Genomic DNA, 21962 nt, shown 5'->3' with positions numbered 1-21962 from the left:
TACGTCCTTTTATTCTGAGGCTGTGACCTCTGTTCCTAGACTCTCCCATTAGTGGAAACATCCTCTCTACATCCACATTATCCAGGCCTTCCACTATTCCCATTCTTGATCCGTTCTTCCTGCCCAAGGCTTGTGGCTCACATGACCCAGTTCCGATGGTCAGATCAGCTGGGGAGAGAGAGGGAGAGGAGAGAGGAGAGGAGAGGAGAGGAGAGAGAGGAGAGGGGAGAGGGGAGAGAGGGAGAGGGAGGGGGGAGGGGAGGGGGAGGGAGGGAGAGGGAGAGGGAGAGGGGGTGTGTGTGTGTCTCTCTCTCTCTCTCTCTCTCTCATTCTGCCTCCCTCTCTCTCCCCCTCCCGCTCTCTCTCTCTCTCCGTCCAGCAGGGAGGAGATGGGAGGGGAGGAATGAAGAGGGGAGGAGAGGAGAGGAGAGGAGAGGATAGGAGAGGAGGAGAGGCAGGTCAGGTCGCCTTCATTCCACGCTAATCGACAATCTATTGGTGAGACTGAGCTGGACTAACTGGCAACACAATAGCAGTAATCTTAATCAACCTAGTCACTACACTAATTGCCCAAAGCCTGATCCTAATCACCAATCATTGTAGTAAAAGCTGGCAGCTGATGAATTTCAGATAACAGTCGAGTGAAATGGTAGTTTCTTGCAGTTTTTCCATAACCCTTAACTTCATGTATTGTTATAGCAACAGAATTCCATCAAGTGACCGAGTAGTCCATGATGCAAGGTGTTTGGGTAACTCAGCGGGTCAGGCAGCAACTCTGGAGGGACATAACCAGGTGATGTGTTGGGATGGGGCCCTTCTTCAGACATTCTTCAGAAGAGTCCCGACCCGAAATGTCATCTACCCGCGGAAAGTGGCCCCTCCGAGTCCACCCCGTACACTAGCACTATCCTACACACTAGCGACAATTTACAATTTAATTACCCTACAAACCTGCACGAATTTGGAGTGTAGGAGGAAACCAGAGCACCCGGAGAAAACCCACGCAGTCTCAGGGAGAACGTGCAAACACTAAGGCAGTAACTCCACCGTGATGCCCACATGTCCTCCAGAGATGCTGCCTGACCCGCTGGGTTACTCCAACACTCTGCGTTCTACGGAAGATTCCAGCATCTGCAGTTTCTTTGTATCTACTAAGCAGTTTATAATATTCTTCTTTAAACATAGAAATTAGGTGCAGGAGTAGAGGCCATTCGGCCCTTCGAGCCTGCACCGCCATTCAATATGATCATGGCTGATCATCCAACTCAGTATCCCGTACCTGCCTTCACCCCATACCCTCTGATCCCCTTGGCCACAAGGGCCACATCTAACTCCATCTTAAATACAGCCAATGAACTGTGGCCTCGACTACCTTCTGTGGCAGAGAGTTCCAGAGATTCACCACTCTCTGTGTGGAAAAAGTTCTCCTCATCTCGGTTTTAAAGGATTTCCCCTTTATCCTTGAGCTGTGACCCCTTGTCCTGGACTTCCCCAACATTGGGAACAATCTTCCTGCATCTAGCCTGTCCAACCCCTTAAGAATTTTGTAAGTTTCTATAAGATCCCCTCTCAATCTCCTAAATTCCAGAGAGTTTAAAGCTCCTGATACACGGAGAATGCCCATTGAACCTGTATCCTCTGCTCCCATACTCATTCTGTTGCCTTCTATCCAATCCATCTAATCCCTTAAGAGGAAAAATCGTTTTTAAAGTGACCTTTTTGGTTGCCAAGGGTTGTGAACAAAATTCCATCTTCACATCTCTCCTCCACCGACCACTGGTGGGCATCTCTCTGCCCTCTTCCCTTTCTAGAATATTCTCTCGCCTGACTCACAGAAACTTTGACTAACCTTCTATTCCTGTCCTCATAAATATCCCGCCCTGTTGCATTCTAAATCGTTAATACATACGTTAACACAAACTGTACCCCTGTCCCTAGTGGGTGGGGTGCTAGCTTCTAAACCCTGGCGTTTTCTATTTATTTTATTTAACCCCAGTTCTACAGTCTCTAGGGCCTGTCCCACTTACGTGATTTTTTTCGGCACCCGCCACAATCCCAGCAGGTCGCCGAAAATGTCAAAATGTTGAAAATCCAGCGGCGCCCAGAAAAGGGTACGACTCTTTGAGCGACTACTCACCACCAAACAGGCATCACCCCGCGACATGTCGCCCGTATGGTCGTGTGTAGTCGCCCAGAGACTCGTACCTTTTACAGGTCGCCGCTGGATTTTCAACGTTGAATATTTTCGGCGACCTGCTGCGACTATGGCGGGTGCCGGCAAGTTGCCGAGAAAATCGCGGAACTAGGCCCTTAATGGTCACAATCTATAGGGCCTGTGCCACTTGGGCGTCAATTGCGCGTAATTTATGCGCCACGACAAATGACGCGCATGTCGTAACGCGCACGTGATTCCTGGGATGTCAGCTGTCTTATGAAGAAAGACGCGACATGGCTCTCTAGAATTTAGAAGATGCATTAGAAACTTACAAAATTCTTAAGGGGTTGGACAGGCTAGATGCAGGAAGATTGTTCCCGATGTTAGGGAAGTCCAGGACCTCACAGCTTAAGGATAAAGGGGAAATCCTTTAAAACCGAGATGAGAAGAACTTTTTTCACGCAGAGAGTGGTGACAACTCTCATGAGAACCATTTTGGCTAACACTTTCTAAACCAGCATTTGGTCTTTCAAACTGCACCTACCTACATTAAGCTTTGGGGTATCAGGTTACTTTCTCTCTAGTTCCCTTCCAGTGGCCCCACGCCCAGATCTTTATGGTACGAGTGCAGGCAGGTGGGACTAAGGGGAACAAAATTTGTTTGGCATGGACTTGTAGGGCTGAGATGGCCTGTTTCCGTGCTGTAATTGTTATATGGTTATATGGTTATATGGTTACGCCCAGTTCTTTGGGTGACCAGGTTGCCTCTCTGTCTAAAGCATCTGAGGACACTTAAAAAGCCAGGAGGTTAGTAGCGGTTTACAATCTGATTGTTTGTGCTAGTGTCATCTGTGTTCAGTTTCAGATTGCTGGCTGCAACTTCCAGATGAAATTTTCCTTCATTCCTTCTGCATCTTTCTTTAGTTTTAGAAATGGTTTTAGAGATGGCAGTGATGTAGGGAGTCATTGGGCAGATGAATGATTTTGATGCACGGTGGGGCAGCGGTAGAGTCGCTGCCTCAGTCACAGCGCCAGAGACCCGGGATTGATCCTGACTACGGGTGCTGTCTGTACGGAGTTTGTACGTTCACCCCGTGACCTGCGGGGATCGGCGGTCGGTGGGAACTCGCAGGGCCAAAGGGCCTCTTTCCTCTATCTCTAAACTAAACTAAGATGCAGCGTGGAAACAGGCCCTTCAGCATGCCGTGTCTGCGCCAACCAGCAACCAACCCCTGCATACTAACACTATCCCACACACACACACACACTGGGAACAATTCACATTTATACCAAGCCAATTAACCTACAAACCTGTACGTCTTTGGAGTGTGGGAGGAAACAGGAGGTCCCGGAGAAAACCCACGCAAGTCACAGGGAGAGCCTACAAACTCCGCACAGACAGCATCCGTAGTCAGGATCGAACCAGAGTCTCCGGCGCTGTGAGGCTGCAACTCTACCTTCTGCCCTCTCTATAGTTCTTGCTCAGAAACCTGCCTGATGTTATGGTTGTTGATGGCACATCTGCATTCACCTTTCCCATTGCAGAATACAATGTCAACATTCCACATTCTGTTTTGGTATCTCAACTGTCACAAAAGACCGGGACAAAAATGCCGCAGTCAGTTGTTTTATTGATCGGCACAATCAATCAATGCATTGACTGATTGACTGATTGATTGAAAGATACAGCTGGTCGGCCCACAAGACCATCGATCACCCGTTCATTCTAGGGTCCATGTTATCGCACTGTCCCATCTACTGTACTGCTGATGCACCAGGAACAATTTAATGAGGGCCAATTAACCTACAAACCCGCACAACTTCCTCTGTGGGTGGAACCCGGAGCACCCGGAGAAAACCCACGTGGTCACCGGGAAAACGTACAAACTCTATACAGACAGCGCCTGTATTCAGGATCAAAGCTGGGTCTCCGCCGCAACAAGGCAGCAACTCCACCATGCAGTCCTTATCGATTCCCTCCACAGATGCTGCCTGACCCGCTGAGTTACTCCCGCACTTTGTGTTTTTTGCTCAAGATTTCAGTAACTGCCGTTCCTTGTGTCACCCTTAGTCGGCTTGGCTCTCTAGTTAACAGCATTTAAACCCCCCACATAGGTATACTTGGAATTAGGTTCACATCTCTCGAACAGTGTGCAAAATCTCTGGATTGCAAACCCACTTCTAAACTATAGATGAAAGCAACCAATGATACGGGTAATTTTATGTTCAAAAAAATAAGTTCAGAATATTTCAGTCTCTTGTAAGTTGTTAATTACCATTCGATAGAGGTGGTGCAAATCATTCCTCATCGAATATAGTTATTGATTACATGAGCAGTTTAATACTGCATCATTCATAGTCATAAAGTCATACCGAATGGACACAGGCCATTCGGCCCAACTCATTCATGTCGACCAAAATATCCCATCTTAGCTAGTCCATCATTTGGCTCATATCCCTTTAAACATTTCCTATTCGTTCCTGTCCAAGTGTTTTTTAAATGTTGTTATAGCACCTGCCTTAACTACTTCATATGAAATAAACTCTGGCAGCTGGTTCATATACGCAGTACCTTGCGAAAAAGTTGCCCCTCAGGTTCCTATTCAATCTTGCCCCCCTCACTTTAAAACTATGTCCTCTGGTTCTTGATTCCTCTACTCTGGGAAAAAAGATTCACCCTCTCTGTACATCCACCCTATTTACCCCCCTCATGATTTTATACACCTGTATAACATCACCCCTTCAGCTTCCTGCACTTCATTCTTTGAAGTCCCAGCTTGCCCAACCTCTCTCTATGGCTCAGGTCTACGAGTCCTGTACTCTTTCCAGCTTAATAATATCCTTCTTACAGTAGGGTGGCCAAAATTGGACAACAATTCTCCAAATGTGGTGTCACCAACATCTTGTACAACTGTAACATTGCATCCCGACTTGTATAGTCAGTGCGCTGACTAATGAAGGCCAATGTTAGATGTGGCCCTTGTGGCTAAAGGGATCAGGGGGTATGGAGAGAAAGCAGGTACAGGATACTGAGTTGGATGATCAGCCATGATCATATGGAATGGCGGTGCAGGCTCGAAGGGCCGAATGGCCTACTCCTGCACCTATTTTCCATGTTCTATGTTTCTATGTTCCTTGAAATCCTTCACCACTCTATCCACATTTATTTACCCATCATCAGATCATTTTTCTACTTTATAAAGGCTTAAGGGCCTGTCCCACTTGGGCCACCTAATTGGCGAGTTTGGAAGAGTTTAGGGGAATTTGAAAAAATGTCATGTTGAAGACCTCCTTCAACTATGTAGAAGACCTCCTTCAACCTCCTTTGACTATGTTGAAGACTATCTACGACTACCTTCGACAACCCTCAATTACTACGACCTACTTCGACTAAAAAAGTATCGTTTTTTTTCCATGGCGACCTTTTTTTACTCTCGGGCATTTTTCAACATGTTGAAAAATACGCCGCGACCTAGCTGAGGCCGCTAGTACCACTCTCGAGCATGAAGGAGAGTTACAAAGACCTCCTAGGACCTCGTGTCAACCATGTTGCGAGTATGAGTCGAGGGCAAACTCGCTACAAGTCACGGATTAGGTCGCCGCAGTGGGGCAGCCCCTTTACAAAGTGCGGTCTACTTTCTGATTAGTACGGGTGTCAGGGGTTATGGGGAGAAGGCAGGAGAATGGGGTTAGGAGGGAGAGATAGATCAGCCACGGTTGAATGGCGGAGTAGACTTGCTGGGCCGAATGGCCTAATTCTGCTCCTATCACTAAAGATGACCTTATGACCAGGCCGGCCTTCTCTGACCGACTGGTGGATTAACAATGAATACAAACATGGTTACAATAAAAAGCCAGACTTACCGATTTCTGTTTCTGCTTTGCTGTTGATGTGCGTGTGGAAAGATAGCCCAAGAGAAAAACACAAGGCATGCATGTTATTGGCAGGTCTCCGGAGACAGGAAAGCAGCAGACAGCGTGTATGGGGCGACTGCGAGCTCGTGCAACAGGCAGCTAGCTGTGTGTCTCCCACAAGATGTTACCTTCTTAAAAAATGGGATTCTTTTGGCATTGGACGGGGGAGTGGTGACACTGCTAACACTCGTTTTAGGGGAGCGATGGTTGGGCTGTGAATCACTCTCGTTTGCATCTAGATCAGCGACATCTACGTCAAAAGCTAAGTTAGTCAAGTCCGCGTTTCCTGGGAGAGGGGGAAGAAGCAGAGGGTTGAGATCAAACAGCATCCTTAAATCAGAACGGAGAAACCTCCTATACCGAAGACAGACGCACAATGCTGGAGTAATTCAGCGGGACCGGCAGCATCTCTGGAGGGAAGGAATGAGGGGCGTTTTTAAGGTCGAGGTTCCTTCTCTCCAGAGATGCTGCCTGTCCCGCTGAGTGACTCCAGTTTTTTTTGTGTCTGTCTTCGGTTTAAACCGGCATCTGCAGTTCCTTCCTGCACACCAGCCTACACGGTCACAGAGTCGTACAAGCCCTTCAGCCCACCTGGTCCCTGCCAGCCCATTTATGCAGTCTGAAGAAGGGTCCCGACCCGTCCTTTTTCACCGGAGATGCTGCCAGACCCGCTGAGTTACTCCAACACTTTGCCTCCTTCTTTAAAAGACACAGAGTGCTGGAGTAACTCAGCGGGTCAGGCAACATCTCTGGAGAACATGGAGAGGTGACGTTTCGGGTTGGGACCCGTCTTCAGACTGAAAACGTTACCCTTCCATGTGACCCAAAAAGTCAACTATCCATGTTTCCAGAGACACTGCCTTATCTGCTGAGTTACTCCAGTACTTTGTGTCTTGTTTTTGTAAACCGGCATCTGCAATTCCTTGTATCAACCCATTTAAACAAATCCTACACTGATATGTTCTGCCCAGATTTCCATCACCATTCCCCAGATTCTAACCCACACACACTAGAGGTAATGTTGGTCAGACTCTAAACTTTTCTCTCCGGCCAATGTGAGATGGAATGGAGCAGTTCTCTCAATTATCTGGGTCGCGTGCCTCCAAAGTGAGATACAGGCCACAATGTCCCCTCCCCACCCAACCTCAGCGTGGCTATTCTCACCTGAACCTGTGAGATGATTTCCATCTCCTGCATTGACCAATGCTGTGGTCTTTCAGGCCTACCACACACAAGAAGCCACAACCACCGTAGTCAAACAAGTCTCTGGGTTGTAACATGCACAGCTGAACTACCATCTACCTCATTGGTGACCCTCGGACTATCATGGATTGGAAACATAGAAAACAGGTGCAGGAGTGGGCCATTCGGCTCTTTACTCCAACACCGCCATTCAATATGATCATGGCTGATCATCCAACTCAGTATCCCGTACCTGCCTTCTCTCCATACCCCCTGATCCCCTTAGCCACAAGGGCCGCATCTAACTCCCTCTTAAATATAGCCAATGAACTGGCCTCGACTACCCTCTGTGGCAGAGAGTTCCAGAGATTCACCACTCTCTGTGTGAAAAAAGTTCTCCTCATCTCGGTTTTAAAGGATTTCCCCCTTATCCTTAAGCTGTGACCCCTTGTCCTGGACTTCCCAAACATCGGGAACAATCTTCCTGCATCTAGCCTGTCCAACCCCTTAAGAATTTTGTAAGTTTCTATAAGATCCCCTCTCAATCTCCTAAATTCTAGAGAGTATAAACCAAATCTATCCAGTCTTTCTTCATAAGACAGTCCTGACATCCCAGGAATCAGTCTGGTGAACCTTCTCTGCACTCCCTCTATGGCAATTATGTCCTTCTTGATTCCTGCTTGATTCCATTAGCCCTTGATCAGACCCTTGCTGGCTTCACCTTGCACCAAACGTTATTCCCTTATCATGTATCTACACACTGTAAAAGCCTCAATTGTAATCATGTGTTGTCCTTTCCACTGACTCGATACCACGCAACAAAAGCTTTTCACTGTCCCTCTCTCTGTACAATACATTAAACTAGACTAAGGCCAATGGTCCCAGAGACGTGGCTGTAAATCAACTCAGTTGGCCCCCATCACTGCCCACGCCTGTGACCAAACTGCTGATGGACCCTAGTCCAATCTCCATCATCAGCATCAACATCAACATCAACCCTTCCCTCTCCCTTTGGGAGGTGGCCGAGTTGATCCCAGCCTCCAGGAACCTTGAATCTCCTGTAGGGTCAGAGTCAGCTTTGGGCACCACGTCAACCTTCACAAATATGTGTGGGGTCTGGGCCATTACTACATCAATGATACACCTACCCTGTCCTCCAGAAGAGCTCGCCATAATCTCTAAGCAGTCACTCTTTGCATTTAGCGAGGCTGGGTGGCCTCAGCTGCCCTCATGCGAAAACAATGGGCCAACCTTCCAGCCACCGACCAACCTGACCAAGGGAAGCCACCATACGCCAACCCGCCAGCAGCCCAGTCAAGGACCAGTCTCACCCCGGCCACTCCCTCTTCTCCCCTCTCCCATCAGGCACGAAGTGTGAAAACACACACCTCCAGATTCAAGGACAGTTTCTTCCCAGCTGTTATCAGGCAACTGAACCGTCCTCTCACCAACTAGAGTTTGGTCCTGACCTCCCATCTAACTAATTGAAGACCTTGGAAATATCTTTACTTGGACTTCATCCTGCACTAAATGTTGTATACATCATCCTTTATCTGTACACTGTGGACGGTTTGATTGTAATCATGTCTAGTATTTTCTTTGACTGGACAGCAGGCGACAAAATATTTTCACTGTACCTTGGTACATGTGACAACAACAATAATAATAATAATAATAATACTAAAAATAATAATACTAATATTATTAATTAACTTGGCAGCCTACTCCTGCAAGATGTTCCAAGGATGGATTCATACAATGTTGGACAAAATGTAACTTCAATGATCAGTGTGGCCATGATATTCTCACCATGGGCATCAGTTCCACTGGCTTCCACTGCCAAGTAGAGCAATCGGTGGTGAATCTGTGGGAAGCATTGCCACAGACGGCTGTGGAGGCCAAGTCATTGGGCATCTTTAAAGCGGAGATCGATAGGTTCTTGATTGGCAAGGGCGTCAAAGGTTACTGGGAAGATGGCAGGAGTAGATCAGCCATGATCATATTGAATGGCGGTGCAGGCTCGAAGGGCCGAATGGCCTACTCCTGCACCTAATTTCTATGTTTCTATGTTTCTATGATCGAATGGCGGAGCAGACTCGATGGGCCGAGCGACCTCATTCTGCCCCGATGTCTTATAATGATCTGCAACTTTTGGTCAAAACTGTACAGAGATAAATCCTGCACCTTGGGGCATGAGCTGAACAAGAGACGAGGAAATGTTTTCCGTCGAGCCAGGTTGGGAGCCTACAGGGAGATGTGGACTAGACAATGAATTCCTCATCATTCCTGCTGCTTTTGGGAATAGAAAGTCAAATGCAACATTTATTAAGTTAATTCCAACTAAAGGTTTTAACATTTATCTAAGTTTTCCGCTTGGATGCGATCAAACCTCCATTGTATTCCAGTTTTGTTTGGATATTCATTTGATTGATCCACGTTCTTGTATCTCCTTTGTGTGAAACACACAAAGTGCTGAAGTAACTGAGTGCAGGTCAGACAGAATCTCTGGAGGGAATGGACAGGCGAGGATCAGGGTGGGGATCCGCCATCTTGGGGTGCGAAACGTCATCTGTCCATTTCCTCCCCAGACAGATGTAAATTGCTGGAGTATCTCAGCGGGACGGGCAGCATCTCTGGAGGAAAGGAATAGGTGACGTTTCGGGTCGAGACCCTTCTTCAGACTGAGAGTCAGGGGAGAGGGAAAGGAGAGGCATGAAAAGGCGCAGAACAGACCAGAGCCGGCACTGATGACCAAAGAGCCCACAATGGTCCATTGTTGGATGTGGAGGAGGTGCTAATGAGGGGATTCGAACCGTAAAACTAGCAGGATGAGTAGGGAGGGGGAGGGAGAAGGACAGAGAGAGGGAATACAAGGCTTACTTGAAATGAGAAATCGATATTCATAACTGCTGGATTTTAAGCTGTCCTAGCGAAATATGAGCACCCCAGATGCTGCCTGACCCACTGAGTTCCTCCCGCACTTTGTGTTTCCAGCATCTGCAGTTCTTTACGCCTCTCTTGTTTTTCACGCCTTTTTAGATTTTCCCCTTGCTTGTCCAACTGGGAGTCGGGAACCTTTCCTCAAGGATCCACACGTTTGAGGTGTGGAACACAGAACACAGAACACAGCACCAGGACACACAGTGTACCTATCGGCCACCGTGACCTCAGTTTATTGTGTGGAATTCATTGCCACAGACGGCTGTGGAGGCCGAGTCAAATGGATATTTTTAAGGCGGAGATAGACAGGTTCTTCATTAGGAAATAGACACAAAAAATGCTGGCGTAGCTCAGCTCAGCGGGACAGGCAGCGTCTCTGGAGGGAAAGAATGGGTGATGTTTCGGGTCGAGACCCCTCTTCAGACTGAAGAAAGGTCTCGACCCGAAACTTCATCCATTCTTTCTCTCCAGAGATGCTGCCTGTCCCGCTGAGTTACTCCAGCATTTTGTGTCTATCTTCGGTTCAAACCAGCATCTACAGTTCCTTCCTGTAGATTGTTGATTAAGGCGGGTGTCAGGGGTTATGGGGAGAAGGCACAGGAGAATGAGGTTGGGAGGGAAAGATAGATCAGCCGTGATTGAATGGCGGAGTAGACTTGATGGGCCGAATGGTCTTATACGTCTACAACAAGTTATGAACTAAGTTGACCTGCGCTGTGGAAGAAGGTGTTTGCCACTTACCTGTTGCAGGTGGTGTCGGCCTCCGGTTCCCAGTTACATCTCCTAGACTGGAACTGGAGTTTCCACCCGATTTACTGCAACACAATGCACAACAGGTAAGATGAATAAATTAGACTTAAGGGGCCGAGGAATGCTACCGGGTCCGTGACATCAGAGATAAATGACAGAATGGTGCAGCGGGTGGAGCTGCTGCCTCACAGTGCCGGAGACCTGGGTTTGATCCTGACTTTAAACTTCAGAGACTTGAGGGAGATACGGCGTGGGAATGGTTTCCCCACTGTATCTCTAAACTAAACTAAACTCAACTCAAGTGAAGTAAACAATACGATACGTTAGAACTTTATTTATCCCAGGAGGGATAATTTGTCACGGTGGCGCAGTGGTAGAGTTCCTGCCTTACAGCGAATGCAGAGCCGGAGACCCAGGTTCGATCCCGACTACGGGTGCTGTCTGTACGGAGTTTGCACGTTCTCCCCGTGACCTACGTGGGTTTTCTCCGATTTCTTTAGTTTCCTCTCACTCACCAAATACGCACAGATTTGCAGGCTAATTGGCTTGGTGAATGTAAAAATTGTCCCTAGTGGGTGTAGGATAGTGTTGATGATCGCTGGTCGGCATGGACACAGTGGGCCGAAGGGCCTGTTTCCGCGCTGTATCTCTAAACTAAACTAAACAGTCATAAAAACACAAAATACATGAAACATGAAATTAAAATGACGAGTGGAAAGGATTGAGGATGTTCAAAGATGGGGGGCAGGGGGAGGTGGGGGGGGGGGAGAGTCAGTCTACCCCACGACAGAAGGGAGAGGAGTTGTACAGTTTGATAGCCACAGGGAAGAAGGATCTCCTGTGGCGTTCTGTGCTGCATCTTGGTGGAACCAGTCTGTTGCTGAAGGTGCCCCTCAGGTTGACCAGTGTGTGACATGGAGGATGAAGTTAACTAAACTAAACTAAATTAAACTAAGCAGTGATTTCAACTCGAGTCATCCAAGGGCAATTGTGTAATCTGGCCTGTCTGGGCCAAGGCCAAACCCAGGAGACAACAGGTATTGGCTTGATATCGTCACATGTACCAGGATCCAGTGAAAAGCTGAGGCTCTATAAGGCGCTGGTCAGGCCACATTTGAAGCACTGTGAGCAAATGTGGGCCCCATATCTGAGGAAGAATGTGCTGGCTCTAGAGAGGGTCCAGAGGAGGTTTACAAGAATGATCCCAGGAATGAGTGGGTTCGCCTATGGTGAGGACGTTTGACAACACTGGGCCTGTACTCGCTGGAGTTTAGAAGGTTGAGGGGGGGACCTCATTGAAACTTACAGAATAATGAAAGGCCTAGATAGAGTGGATGTGGAGCGGATGTTTCCACTGGTGGGAGAGTCTAGGACCAGAGGCCACAGCCTCAGAATTAAAGGGCGCTCTTTTAGAAAGGAGTTGAGGAGAAACTTCTTTAGTCAGAGAGTAGTTAATCTGTGGAACTCATTGCCACCGAGGGTAAAATAATGGACAAAAATGCTGCAGAAACTCAGCGGGTGAGGCAGCATCTACGGAGAGAAGGAATAGGCGACGTTTTGGGAAGGAGGGAGAAAGCAAGGGCTATCTAGAATGAGAGAATCATTTTAGATAGTCCTTGCTTTCTCCCTCCTTTCCCCCTCCCCCTTCTCAGTTCTCCCTCAGCCCTACTTCCTTCCTTCTTCCCACCCACCCCCCGACATCAGTCTGAAGAAGGGTCTCGACCCGAAACGTCGCCAATTCCTTCTCTCCATAGATGCTGCCTGTCCTGCTGAGTTACTCCAGCATTTTGTGTCTTCTTTCACCTTTGCACTCCCACAGTTGTCATCAAAGGTTCCTGGGGGTCAACATCTCTGACGACCTCTCTTGGACCCACAATACCTCAACTCTGGTCAAGAAGGCTCACCAGCGTCTCTTCTTCCTGAGGAGACTGAAGAAGGTCCATCTGTCTCCTCAGATCCTGGTGAACTTCTATCGCTGCACCATCGAGAGCATCCTTACCAACTGCATCACAGTATGGTATGGCAACTGCTCTGTCTCCGACCGGAAGGCATTGCAGAGGGTGGTGAAAATTGCCCAACGCATCACCGGTTCCACGCTCCCCTCCATTGAGTCTGTCCAAAGCAAGCGTTGTCTGCAGAGGGCGCTCAGCATCGCCAAGGACTGCTCTCACCCCAACCATGGACTGTTTACCCTCCTACCATCCGGGAGGCGCTACAGGTCTCTCTGTTGCCGGACCAGCAGGTTCAGGAACAGCTTCTTCCCTGCGACTGTTACACTACTAAACAACGTACCTCGGTGACTGCCAATCACACCCCCCCCCCCCCCCCACACTCCTCCCACAGGAAAAACACTATGACTGTATGCATGTAAATAGATTTATTTATTGAAATCATATTCTATGTCGCTCTTCCAGGGAGATGCTAACTGCATTTCGTTGTCTCTGTACTGTACACTGACAATGACAATTAAAGTTGAATCTGAATCTGATTCTGATTGATGTATAATCGCCCTGCTGTAGTTAACTGTGATCACAGCCTTTGACTAAGACACTTGTCCCCTTGTGCAAGTAAAGCCCGCTACTGATGGTTAATCTTATAGTTCCTTGAGTCTTATCAAAGGGTCGATTTTGTCACCGTTAAGATTGCACTGTACCTCGAGAGCCTTCCTTGCCTCATCTTCTGCTCCTGTTGCAGTCTGATGTTCTCTAACTTCACGGGGCTTGGAATGAATCCCACCTCGCACCCTTCTTTCACCAGCCGTCCTATCCACCAATCGTTGTTGTATTTCTGGAGGTGTGAGAAGAGAGAAACTGTCCCGTCATTACCTTGTTGGTGTCGAGGGAAGAGCATTCACGTCACGTGCCCTGTTTCCATCAATCTTTCCCCCCACCACATACACACACACACACACACAAGAAGCGACAAGCCAGACGCCATTGTATGCAGATGCACGACAAGTGTTTTCAGCTCTGACAAGCTCGATGCAGGAAAAATGTTCCCAATGTTGGGCCAGTCCAGAACCAGGGGCCACACACAGTCTTAGAATAAAGGGGAAATAATTTAAGACTGAGGTGAGAAAAAACTTTTTCACCCAGAGAGTTGTGTGAATTTATGGAATTCCCTGCCACAGAGGGCAGTGGAGGCCAAGTCACTGGATGGATTTAAGAGTGAGTTAGATAGAGCTCTAGGGGGCTAGTGGAGTCAAGGGATATGGGGAGAAGGCAGGCACGGGTTATTGATAGGGGACGATCAGCCATGATCACAATGAATGGCGGTGCAGGCTCAAAGGGCCGAATGGCCTCCTCCCGCACCAATTGTCTATGTTTCTATGTTTCTATGTAATCATGTGTGTGAACTCAATAAGAACACCTTGTTCCACTGGGATCTTGGAATGAAGACAAACAGGTCTATCCTCCATCCACGCTCCCCTAACTCATCCAGAACCACGGTAGTTAGTTTAGCTGAGTTTATTTTCACGTGTGCCAAGGCACGGTGAACAGCTTTCGTTGCGTGCCGACCAGTCCGCAGAAAGATAAGACATGGTCACAATCGAACCGTCAATCGAACAAGATATTGAGCAGAACTGATGATAATAATAATAATAATCTTATTTATATAGCACATTTTCAGTCAACTTGCATTGACCCCAAAGTGCTTCACATAATTACATTACATTTACACACAGGCAAAGGTGGGTGAAGTGTCTTGCCCCAAGGACACAACGACATTATGCACTCCAAGCGGGATTCGAACCGGCTACCTTCCGGTCGCCAGCCGAACACTTAGCCCATTGCGCCATCTGTCGTCCCTGGGATAGGGAAACGAGAAGAAACTAATTGGGGAATCTGGGCACAGGGCTAGAATTTGGAGGGACACGTTTAACGGGCGGAATAAGTAGGGCATCATGGTGGCGCAGCGGTAGAGTTGCTGCCTCACATTGACATAGACATAGAAACATAGACAATAGGTGCAGCAGTAGGCCATTCGGCCCTTCGAGCCTGCACCGCCATTCAATATGATCATGGCTGATCATCCAACTCAGTATCCTGTACCTGCCTTCTCTCCATACCCTCTGATCCCTTTAGCCACAAGGGCCACATCTAACTCCCTCTTAAATATAGCCAATGAACTGTGGCCTCGACTACCCTCTGTGGCAGAGAGTTCCAGAGATTCACACTCTCTGTGTGAAAAAAGTTCTTCTCATCTCGGATTTAAAGGATTTCCCCCTTATCCTTAAGCTGTGACCCCTTGTCCTGGACTTACCCAACATCGGGAGCAATCTTCCTGCATCTAGCCTGTCCAACCCCTTAAGAATTTTGTAAGTTTCTATAAGATCCCCTCTCAATCTCCTAAATTCTAGAGAGTATAAACCAAGTCTATCCAGTCTTTCTTCATAAGACAGTCCTGACATCCCAGGAATCAGTCTGGTGAACCTTCTCTGCACTCCCTCTATGGCAATAATGTCCTTCCTCAGATTTGGAGACCAAAACTGTACGCAATACTCCAGGTGTGACATAGAGTTGCTGCCTCAACCTTGACTACGGGCGCTGTCTGTACGGAGTTTCTACGCTCTCCCTGTGACCATGTGGGTTTTCTCCGGGTGCTCCGGTTTCCTCCCACCCTCCACTGGCGTGCAGGTTTGCAGGTTAATTGGCTTCAGTAAATTGTAAATGGTCCCTAGGGTTTCGGATATTGCTAGTGCACGGGGTGGTCGCTGGCCGGTACGGACTCGGTGGGCCGAAGGGCCTGTTTCCACGCTGTATCTCTAAACTATAGTAAAGTGAGAGGGCTGCAGAGGTGTGGAAGTTTGCAAGCAGCAGTTCAATCAAGGACAGTTGTTAATTTTAAATCTGCAACGAACAGTTCTCTGTATCAAGGCACATGAGACACTCTGGTGTATGGAATTAGATCACAGATCAGCCATGATCTCACTAAATGGCACAATTGGATTAGGCTTCATAAATACCATATGCTTGAAACTATTGCACATGCTTTGACCCTCCTTTTACCATGAATTAAACAAAAAACACAATTGTGGACTGATTCTAAACAGCAATAAATCCTCTCTTCTAATCATTAATTGAATCCTCTAAAACATGAATTAAACCCTCTACTAATCCTCTATTCCTTGGAGCGCAGGAGGATGAGGGGGTGATCTTATAGAGATGTACAAAGGGATAGATCGGGAAGGCGCACAGAGCCTCTTGCCCAGAGTAGGGGAATCATCAGCGGTAGAGTTGCTGCCATACAGCGCCAGAGAACCGGGTTCGATCCAGACTACGGGTGCTGTCTGTACGCAGTGTGTTGAGTGGTGAATCTCTGGAACTCCTGCCACAGAGGGTAGTTGAGGCCAGTTCATTGGCTATATTTAAGAGGGAGTTAGATGTGGCCCCTAAGGGGATCAGAGGGTATGGAGAGAAGGCAGGTACGGGATACTGAGTTGGATGATCAGCCATGATCAATTGAATGGCGGTGCAAAGGGCCGAATGGCTACTCCTGCACCTATTGTCATGTTTCTATGTTTTATGCGATCTGTCCCGATGTCGAGGCACCTGGCCACGGGTGGACAAAGGGGAAAGACTGACTGAACTGTTTTGCCTATCATCACAGTGAAGAATGCTGTGGTGGAAGTTTATAGAAACATAGAAACATAGACAATAGGTGCAGGGGTAGGCCATTCGGCCCTTCGAGCCTGCACCGCCATTCAATGTGATAATGGCTGATCATCTAACTCAGTATCCTGTACCTGCCTTCTCTCCATACCCCCTGATCCCCTTAGCCACAAGGGCCACATCTAACTCCCTCTTAAATATAGCCAATGAACTGTGGCCTCAACTACCCTCTGTGGCAGAGAATTCCAGAGATTCACCACTCTCTGTGTGAAAAATGTTTTCCTCATCTCGGTCCTAAAGGATTTCCCCCTGATCCTTAAACTGGGACCCCTTGTTCTGGACTTCCCCAACATTGGGAACAATCTTCCTGCATCCAGCCTGTCCAACCCCTTAAGAATTTTGTAAGTTTCTATAATGTCAAATCCTATTGTGTGTTGTATTCTTTTTAACTGTATGGCTGCATGGCAACTCGTTTGACTGTACCTTAATTGGTGCATGTGACAAATAAATGTGACCAATAGGCAACAGGCAATAGGTGCAGGAGGAGGCCATTCGGCCCTTCGAGCCAGCACCACCATTCAATGTGATCACTGCTGATCATCCACAATCTGTACCCCGTTCCTGCCTTCTCTCTTCTTCTACCCCTTAACTCCGCTTTCCCTTAGAGCCCTATCTAGCTCACTCTTGAAAGTATCCAGAGAACCGGCCTCCACCAGGCAAGAGAATTCCACAGACTCACAACCCTCTGTGTGAAAAAGTGTTTCCCCATCTCCGTTCTAAATGGCTTACCACTTATTCTTAAACCTTGAACAGGTATACTGACACAAAATGTACCATTGCATCCACATTTGAGCATAACAAATAACATCGCAACTAGCAGAACACATGTGTTGGAAGGAACTGCTGGATGCTGGTTTAAATCGAAGATAGACACAAGATGCTGGGGTAACTCAGCGGCACAGGCAGCATCTGTGGAGAGAAGGAATGGGTGACGTTTCGGGTCGCTGAGTTACTCCAGCATTTTGTGACAGCATTAGCAAACCGCTTACTTCTTTGATGTGTAGAAAATCTTTGGTTTCGAAGGAAATAGCCATGCCTTGCACAGGAACATCGTCGTTCTGGGTGGGGTTGTAGCTGACATTTGTTCGAACAGCAAATGCAACGGGCTTGGTCTGCAACAACATAAAGCAGAGGAAGACATCTGAGAGCACGGTGGACATGGTGTGGAACTTCAACAAAAGAGGCTAGCCTTGGTTTCATTCCAGGTTAACAAACTCCCCGGCTGTGTGAGTGGAATTAACTCTCGTCTCTCGAATCTTGAACAAGCGTGAAGAATGGGGGGGGGGGGGGGGGGGGGGAGAGGGAGAGGAAAGGGGTAGGGCGGGTGTGGAGGGGGGGTAGGGGGTGGAGGGGAGGGGAGGGGTGGAGGGGGTGTGGAGGGTGGAGGGGGGGTAGGGGGGAGGGGGTGGGAGGGGGATGGAGGGGGGTGGAGGGGAGTTGGAGGGTGGAGGGGTGGTGGAGAGGGGGTAGGGGGGGAGTGGAGGAGGGGGTAGGGGGTGGAGGGGAGGGGGTAGGGTGATGGAGGGTAAGGGAGGTGGAGGGGGGGGTTGGGTGGGGTAGGGTAGGGGGGTGGGAGGGGGGGGTGACGGAGGGGGAGGGGGGGGTGGATGGGTCCCAACTTGGCTTGAGTTGGCTTGAGTTAATGTTGCCACTTTGACCAGTCTATGTCACTGTCAACCTTGTGTTCCGGTTTCATGCAGTGACGTGTGGCGATCAGCATAACACAGGCCCTTGCCACCGGCCCAGTTTGGAAGCACAGGGTCAGAGTGGAGGGGAGGCGAATGCCAGTCTCACCTTTGCCTTCTCAAGTTGTGCCAAAGCCTGCCGCTCAGCCTCCTTGCGTAACGCCTCCCTGTCCTCCTCCAGAGAGATGTCTGAGTCTGACGGGCGACTGGTGTAGGAGTCTGCTGAACCCTGAGCGTGGAAACAGAAACATATCTCAGTCCGAGGAAGGGTCTCGACCCGAAACGCCACCCATTCCTTCTCTCCAGTGATGCTGCCCGTCCCACTGAGTTACATTTTGTGTCTATCTCCGGTTTAAACCAGCATCTCCAGTTCCTCCCGAAACATATCTCAGTGTCTTGTGGCAGGTGGGATCCTCTCTTTATCCAAGGTAGGCGATCCACACGGCCAATCCTTAGATAATGTGGAGAGGATGTTTCCACTAGTGGGAGAAACCAGGAACAGAGCTCATAGCCTTTGAGCCTCAGAGCTCAAGGACGTTCCTTTAGGAAGGAGATGAGGAGGAATTTCTTTAGACAGAGGGTGGTGACTATGTAGAATTCAATGCCAGAAAAAGCTGTGGAGGTCAAGTCAGTGGATATTTTTACTGCAGAGATAGATCGATTCTTGATTAGTACGGGTTCTTGATCAGTATGGGGAGAAGCCATGAGAATGGGGTTAGGAGGGAGAGATAGATCAGCCATGATTGAATGGTGGAGTAGACTTGATGGGCCAAACGGCCCAATTCTGCTCCAGAAATCTGTGACCTGATGAGACAACAGGAGCGCGTTTTCTATAGCACGATGGCACAGCTGGTAGAGCCACAGCTTCACTCTCCACCGACTCACGCCATTTTACAGTTGTATAAGATGTTGGTAAGGCCACATTTAGAGTATTGTGTTCCGATTTTAGTGTGGCCCTTGGCTTGTACTCGCTAGAATTTAGAAGATTGAGGGAGGATCTTATAGAAACGTACAAAATTCTTAAGGGGTTGGACAGGCTAGATGCAGGAAGATTGTTCCCGATGTTAGGGAAGTCCAGGACAAGGGGTCACAGCTTAAGGATAAGAGGGAAGTCTTTTAGGACCGAGATGAGAAAATCATTTTATACGCAGAGAGTGGTGAATCTCTGGAATTCTCTGCCACAGAAGGTAGTTGAGGCCACAGTTCATTGGCTATATTTAAGAGGGAGTTAGATGTGGCCCTTGTGGCTGAAGGGATCAGGGGGTATGGAGAGAAGGCAGGAACAGGATACTGAGTTGGATGATCAGCCATGATCATATTGAATGGCGGTGCAGGCTCGAAGGGCCGAATGGCCTCTACTCCTGCACCTAATTTCTATGTTTCTATGTTAATAGTATGGTGAAACACAAATTTTAATTTAAATCCGATGCTAGGATGGGTGAAGGGGAGGAGTGGCGACCATCTTTTGTTATTCCTCTCTCTCTGCTGCACTGCTTTGGTAGGTTACAGGTCTTGGTCTCGTTCTTTTCTATTTTATCTCTTCATTTTTTTCCTTTCTTGTTTTCTTGTTCTCCCTTCCTTAACCCTCGAGCTGTCTCTTCCCATCCCCCCGCCCTCGGGCTCCTCTTCCTGCCCTTTTTCCTTCCTTCTCCCCTCCCACCCACCCCCATCAGTCTGAAGAAGAGTTTCGGCCCAAAACGTCGCCTATTTTCTTCGCTCCATAGATGCTGCTGCAGCCGCTGAGTTTCTCCAGCAATTTTGTGTACAATCAATCAAATCAACCTTCATTATCATCTTGCAAAGCAACAGTTGTACAGTGTAAAATGAGAAGACGTTTCCCCAGGGAATACCGGAGCATCGCACATGAAACTTAAACCATTTCACACATAATAACAGTAAAAACAATCCAGTCCCTGATGAAACTATAAATAGTTAAAAGCAGGTCAAACAGCAACATTAAAATACAGTAAAAACAGTCATTACAATGTCCAGGGCAGCTGATTTGAGTGGCCAGTGCCAGAGTTATTAAATTGTCAGTGCAAAGCCGCAGAATCAGGTGACTGTGAGTACAGAGTGACTGTTTAGCAGCCTCACAGCCTGTGGCAGGAAGCTGTTTAGCAGTCTGGTAGTCCGGGCTTTGATGCTACGATATCTCTTGCCTGATGGCAGGAGATCCAGGTGTGTGTGTGTGGAGGGGGTGCAGTTTGTCCTTAGCTATTCTCACAGCTTTTTTTCAGACAGCGGCTCTGGAACAGTTCTTGTACCGAGGGTAGGGAGACGCCAATGATCCTCTCTGCTCCCCTCACTACCCTCTGCAGAGCCTTCCTGTCTGAGCAGTTACAGGTGGAGTACCACATGTTCATGCAGTACGTAAGTACAGACTCCACCGTTCCCCTGTAGAAAGTCCTGAGGATGTTGGTGTGGAGTGAGGCTTGTACACTGAACACAGTATGATATAACTATAGCCAGTTACCTATAAATTATATCTGCCTGCAAAAGGATTTGAGTATAGGAGCAGAGAGGTTCTACTGCAGTTGTACAGGGTCTTGGTGAGACCACACCTGGAGTATTGCGTACAGTTTTGGTCTCCAAATCTGAGGAAGGACATTATTGCCATAGAGGGAGTACAGAGAAGGTTCACCAGACTGATTCCTGGGATGTCAGGACTGTCTTATGAAGAAAGACTGGATAGACTTGGTTTATACTCTCTAGAATTTAGAAGATTGAGAGGGGATCTTATAGAAACTTACAAAATTCTTAAGGGGTTGGACAGGCTAGATGCAGGAAGATTGTTCCCGATGTTAGGGAAGTCCAGGACAAGGGGTCACAGCTTAAGGATAAAGGGGAAATCCTTTAAAACCGAGATGAGAAGAACTTTTTTCACGCAGAGAGTGGTGAATCTCTGGAACTCTCTGCCACAGAGGGTAGTTGAGGCCAGTTCATTGGCTATATTTAAGAGGGAGTTAGATGTGGCCCTTGTGGCTAAGGGGATCAGGGGGTATGGAGAGAAGGCAGGTACGGGATACTGAGTTGGATGATCAGCCATGATCATATTGAATGGCGGTGCAGGCTCGAAGGGCCGAATGGCCTACTCCTGCACCTATTTTCTATGTTTCTATGTTTCTATATGGGTGGGATTTATACGTAGAGTCTGAGGCGTGTCTGCGGGTTTGGATTCTGGTGCAGACTCGCAAGGAGTTTAGTTCGGTTGGAAGAAGATCGGGGAAGATAGTTTTTGACCCTGCACGAGTATGACCACCAGTATGATTGAAGTGAACGACAATAAGTGAAACTATGAATCAAGAGACTGTTTGTCTTTCGACGGCATTGAATGTCTCGTGGAGAGCTCGCGGGTGTGTATCGATTACCTTCTGATCCACGGTCATCAATACCCAGTGACTATCGAGGACTAAATCCTGGAGACATTCTAAAAAACGGTCACTACATAAATTAACTAAACTAAACTAAACTAAACTAGTCTAAATTGAACTAAAGTGAATTAAACACCAAAGATCCGACAGCGAGCAAGGTAGATCACTCGACCAAAAAGACGTAGTGCGGCCGTGGGCAGATTCATGGGTCATTTTCCGCCCCATTTCCGTAATCGGCTTCCGTCTCCGCACCAAAGATCCCGCAGCGGAACAAAGATACTAGCGCGGAGAC

At 48.1% G+C, this 21962-nt stretch overlaps 1 protein-coding gene across 2 annotated transcripts in view; it reads right to left on the bottom strand.

Moving 5' to 3' along the window:
• The window catches only part of cacnb1 (calcium channel, voltage-dependent, beta 1 subunit), a 166730-nt gene that overhangs the window by 33869 nt on the left and 110899 nt on the right, over window positions 1–21962 (bottom strand). Inside the window, exons 3-7 of one of the 2 annotated variants that reach the window (XM_055656800.1) lie at window positions 18409–18528; window positions 17604–17726; window positions 13596–13729; window positions 10934–11007; window positions 6199–6356 (exon numbers count right to left, since the gene is read on the bottom strand). In XM_055656800.1, coding sequence (XP_055512775.1) covers window positions 6199–6356; window positions 10934–11007; window positions 13596–13729; window positions 17604–17726; window positions 18409–18528 — 609 coding nt within the window. Of the gene's footprint in view, window positions 1–6198; window positions 7711–10933; window positions 11008–13595; window positions 13730–17603; window positions 17727–18408; window positions 18529–21962 lie in introns of those variants that run through there. The other variant, XM_055656799.1, reaches the window with a different exon arrangement.

The sequence above is a fragment of the Leucoraja erinacea genome, chromosome 27, assembly GCF_028641065.1.
Source record: "Leucoraja erinacea ecotype New England chromosome 27, Leri_hhj_1, whole genome shotgun sequence".
Taxonomy (NCBI): domain Eukaryota; kingdom Metazoa; phylum Chordata; class Chondrichthyes; order Rajiformes; family Rajidae; genus Leucoraja; species Leucoraja erinaceus.
Note: the sequence above shows the minus strand (reverse complement) of the source record. Positions and strands in the feature narration are given on the sequence as shown.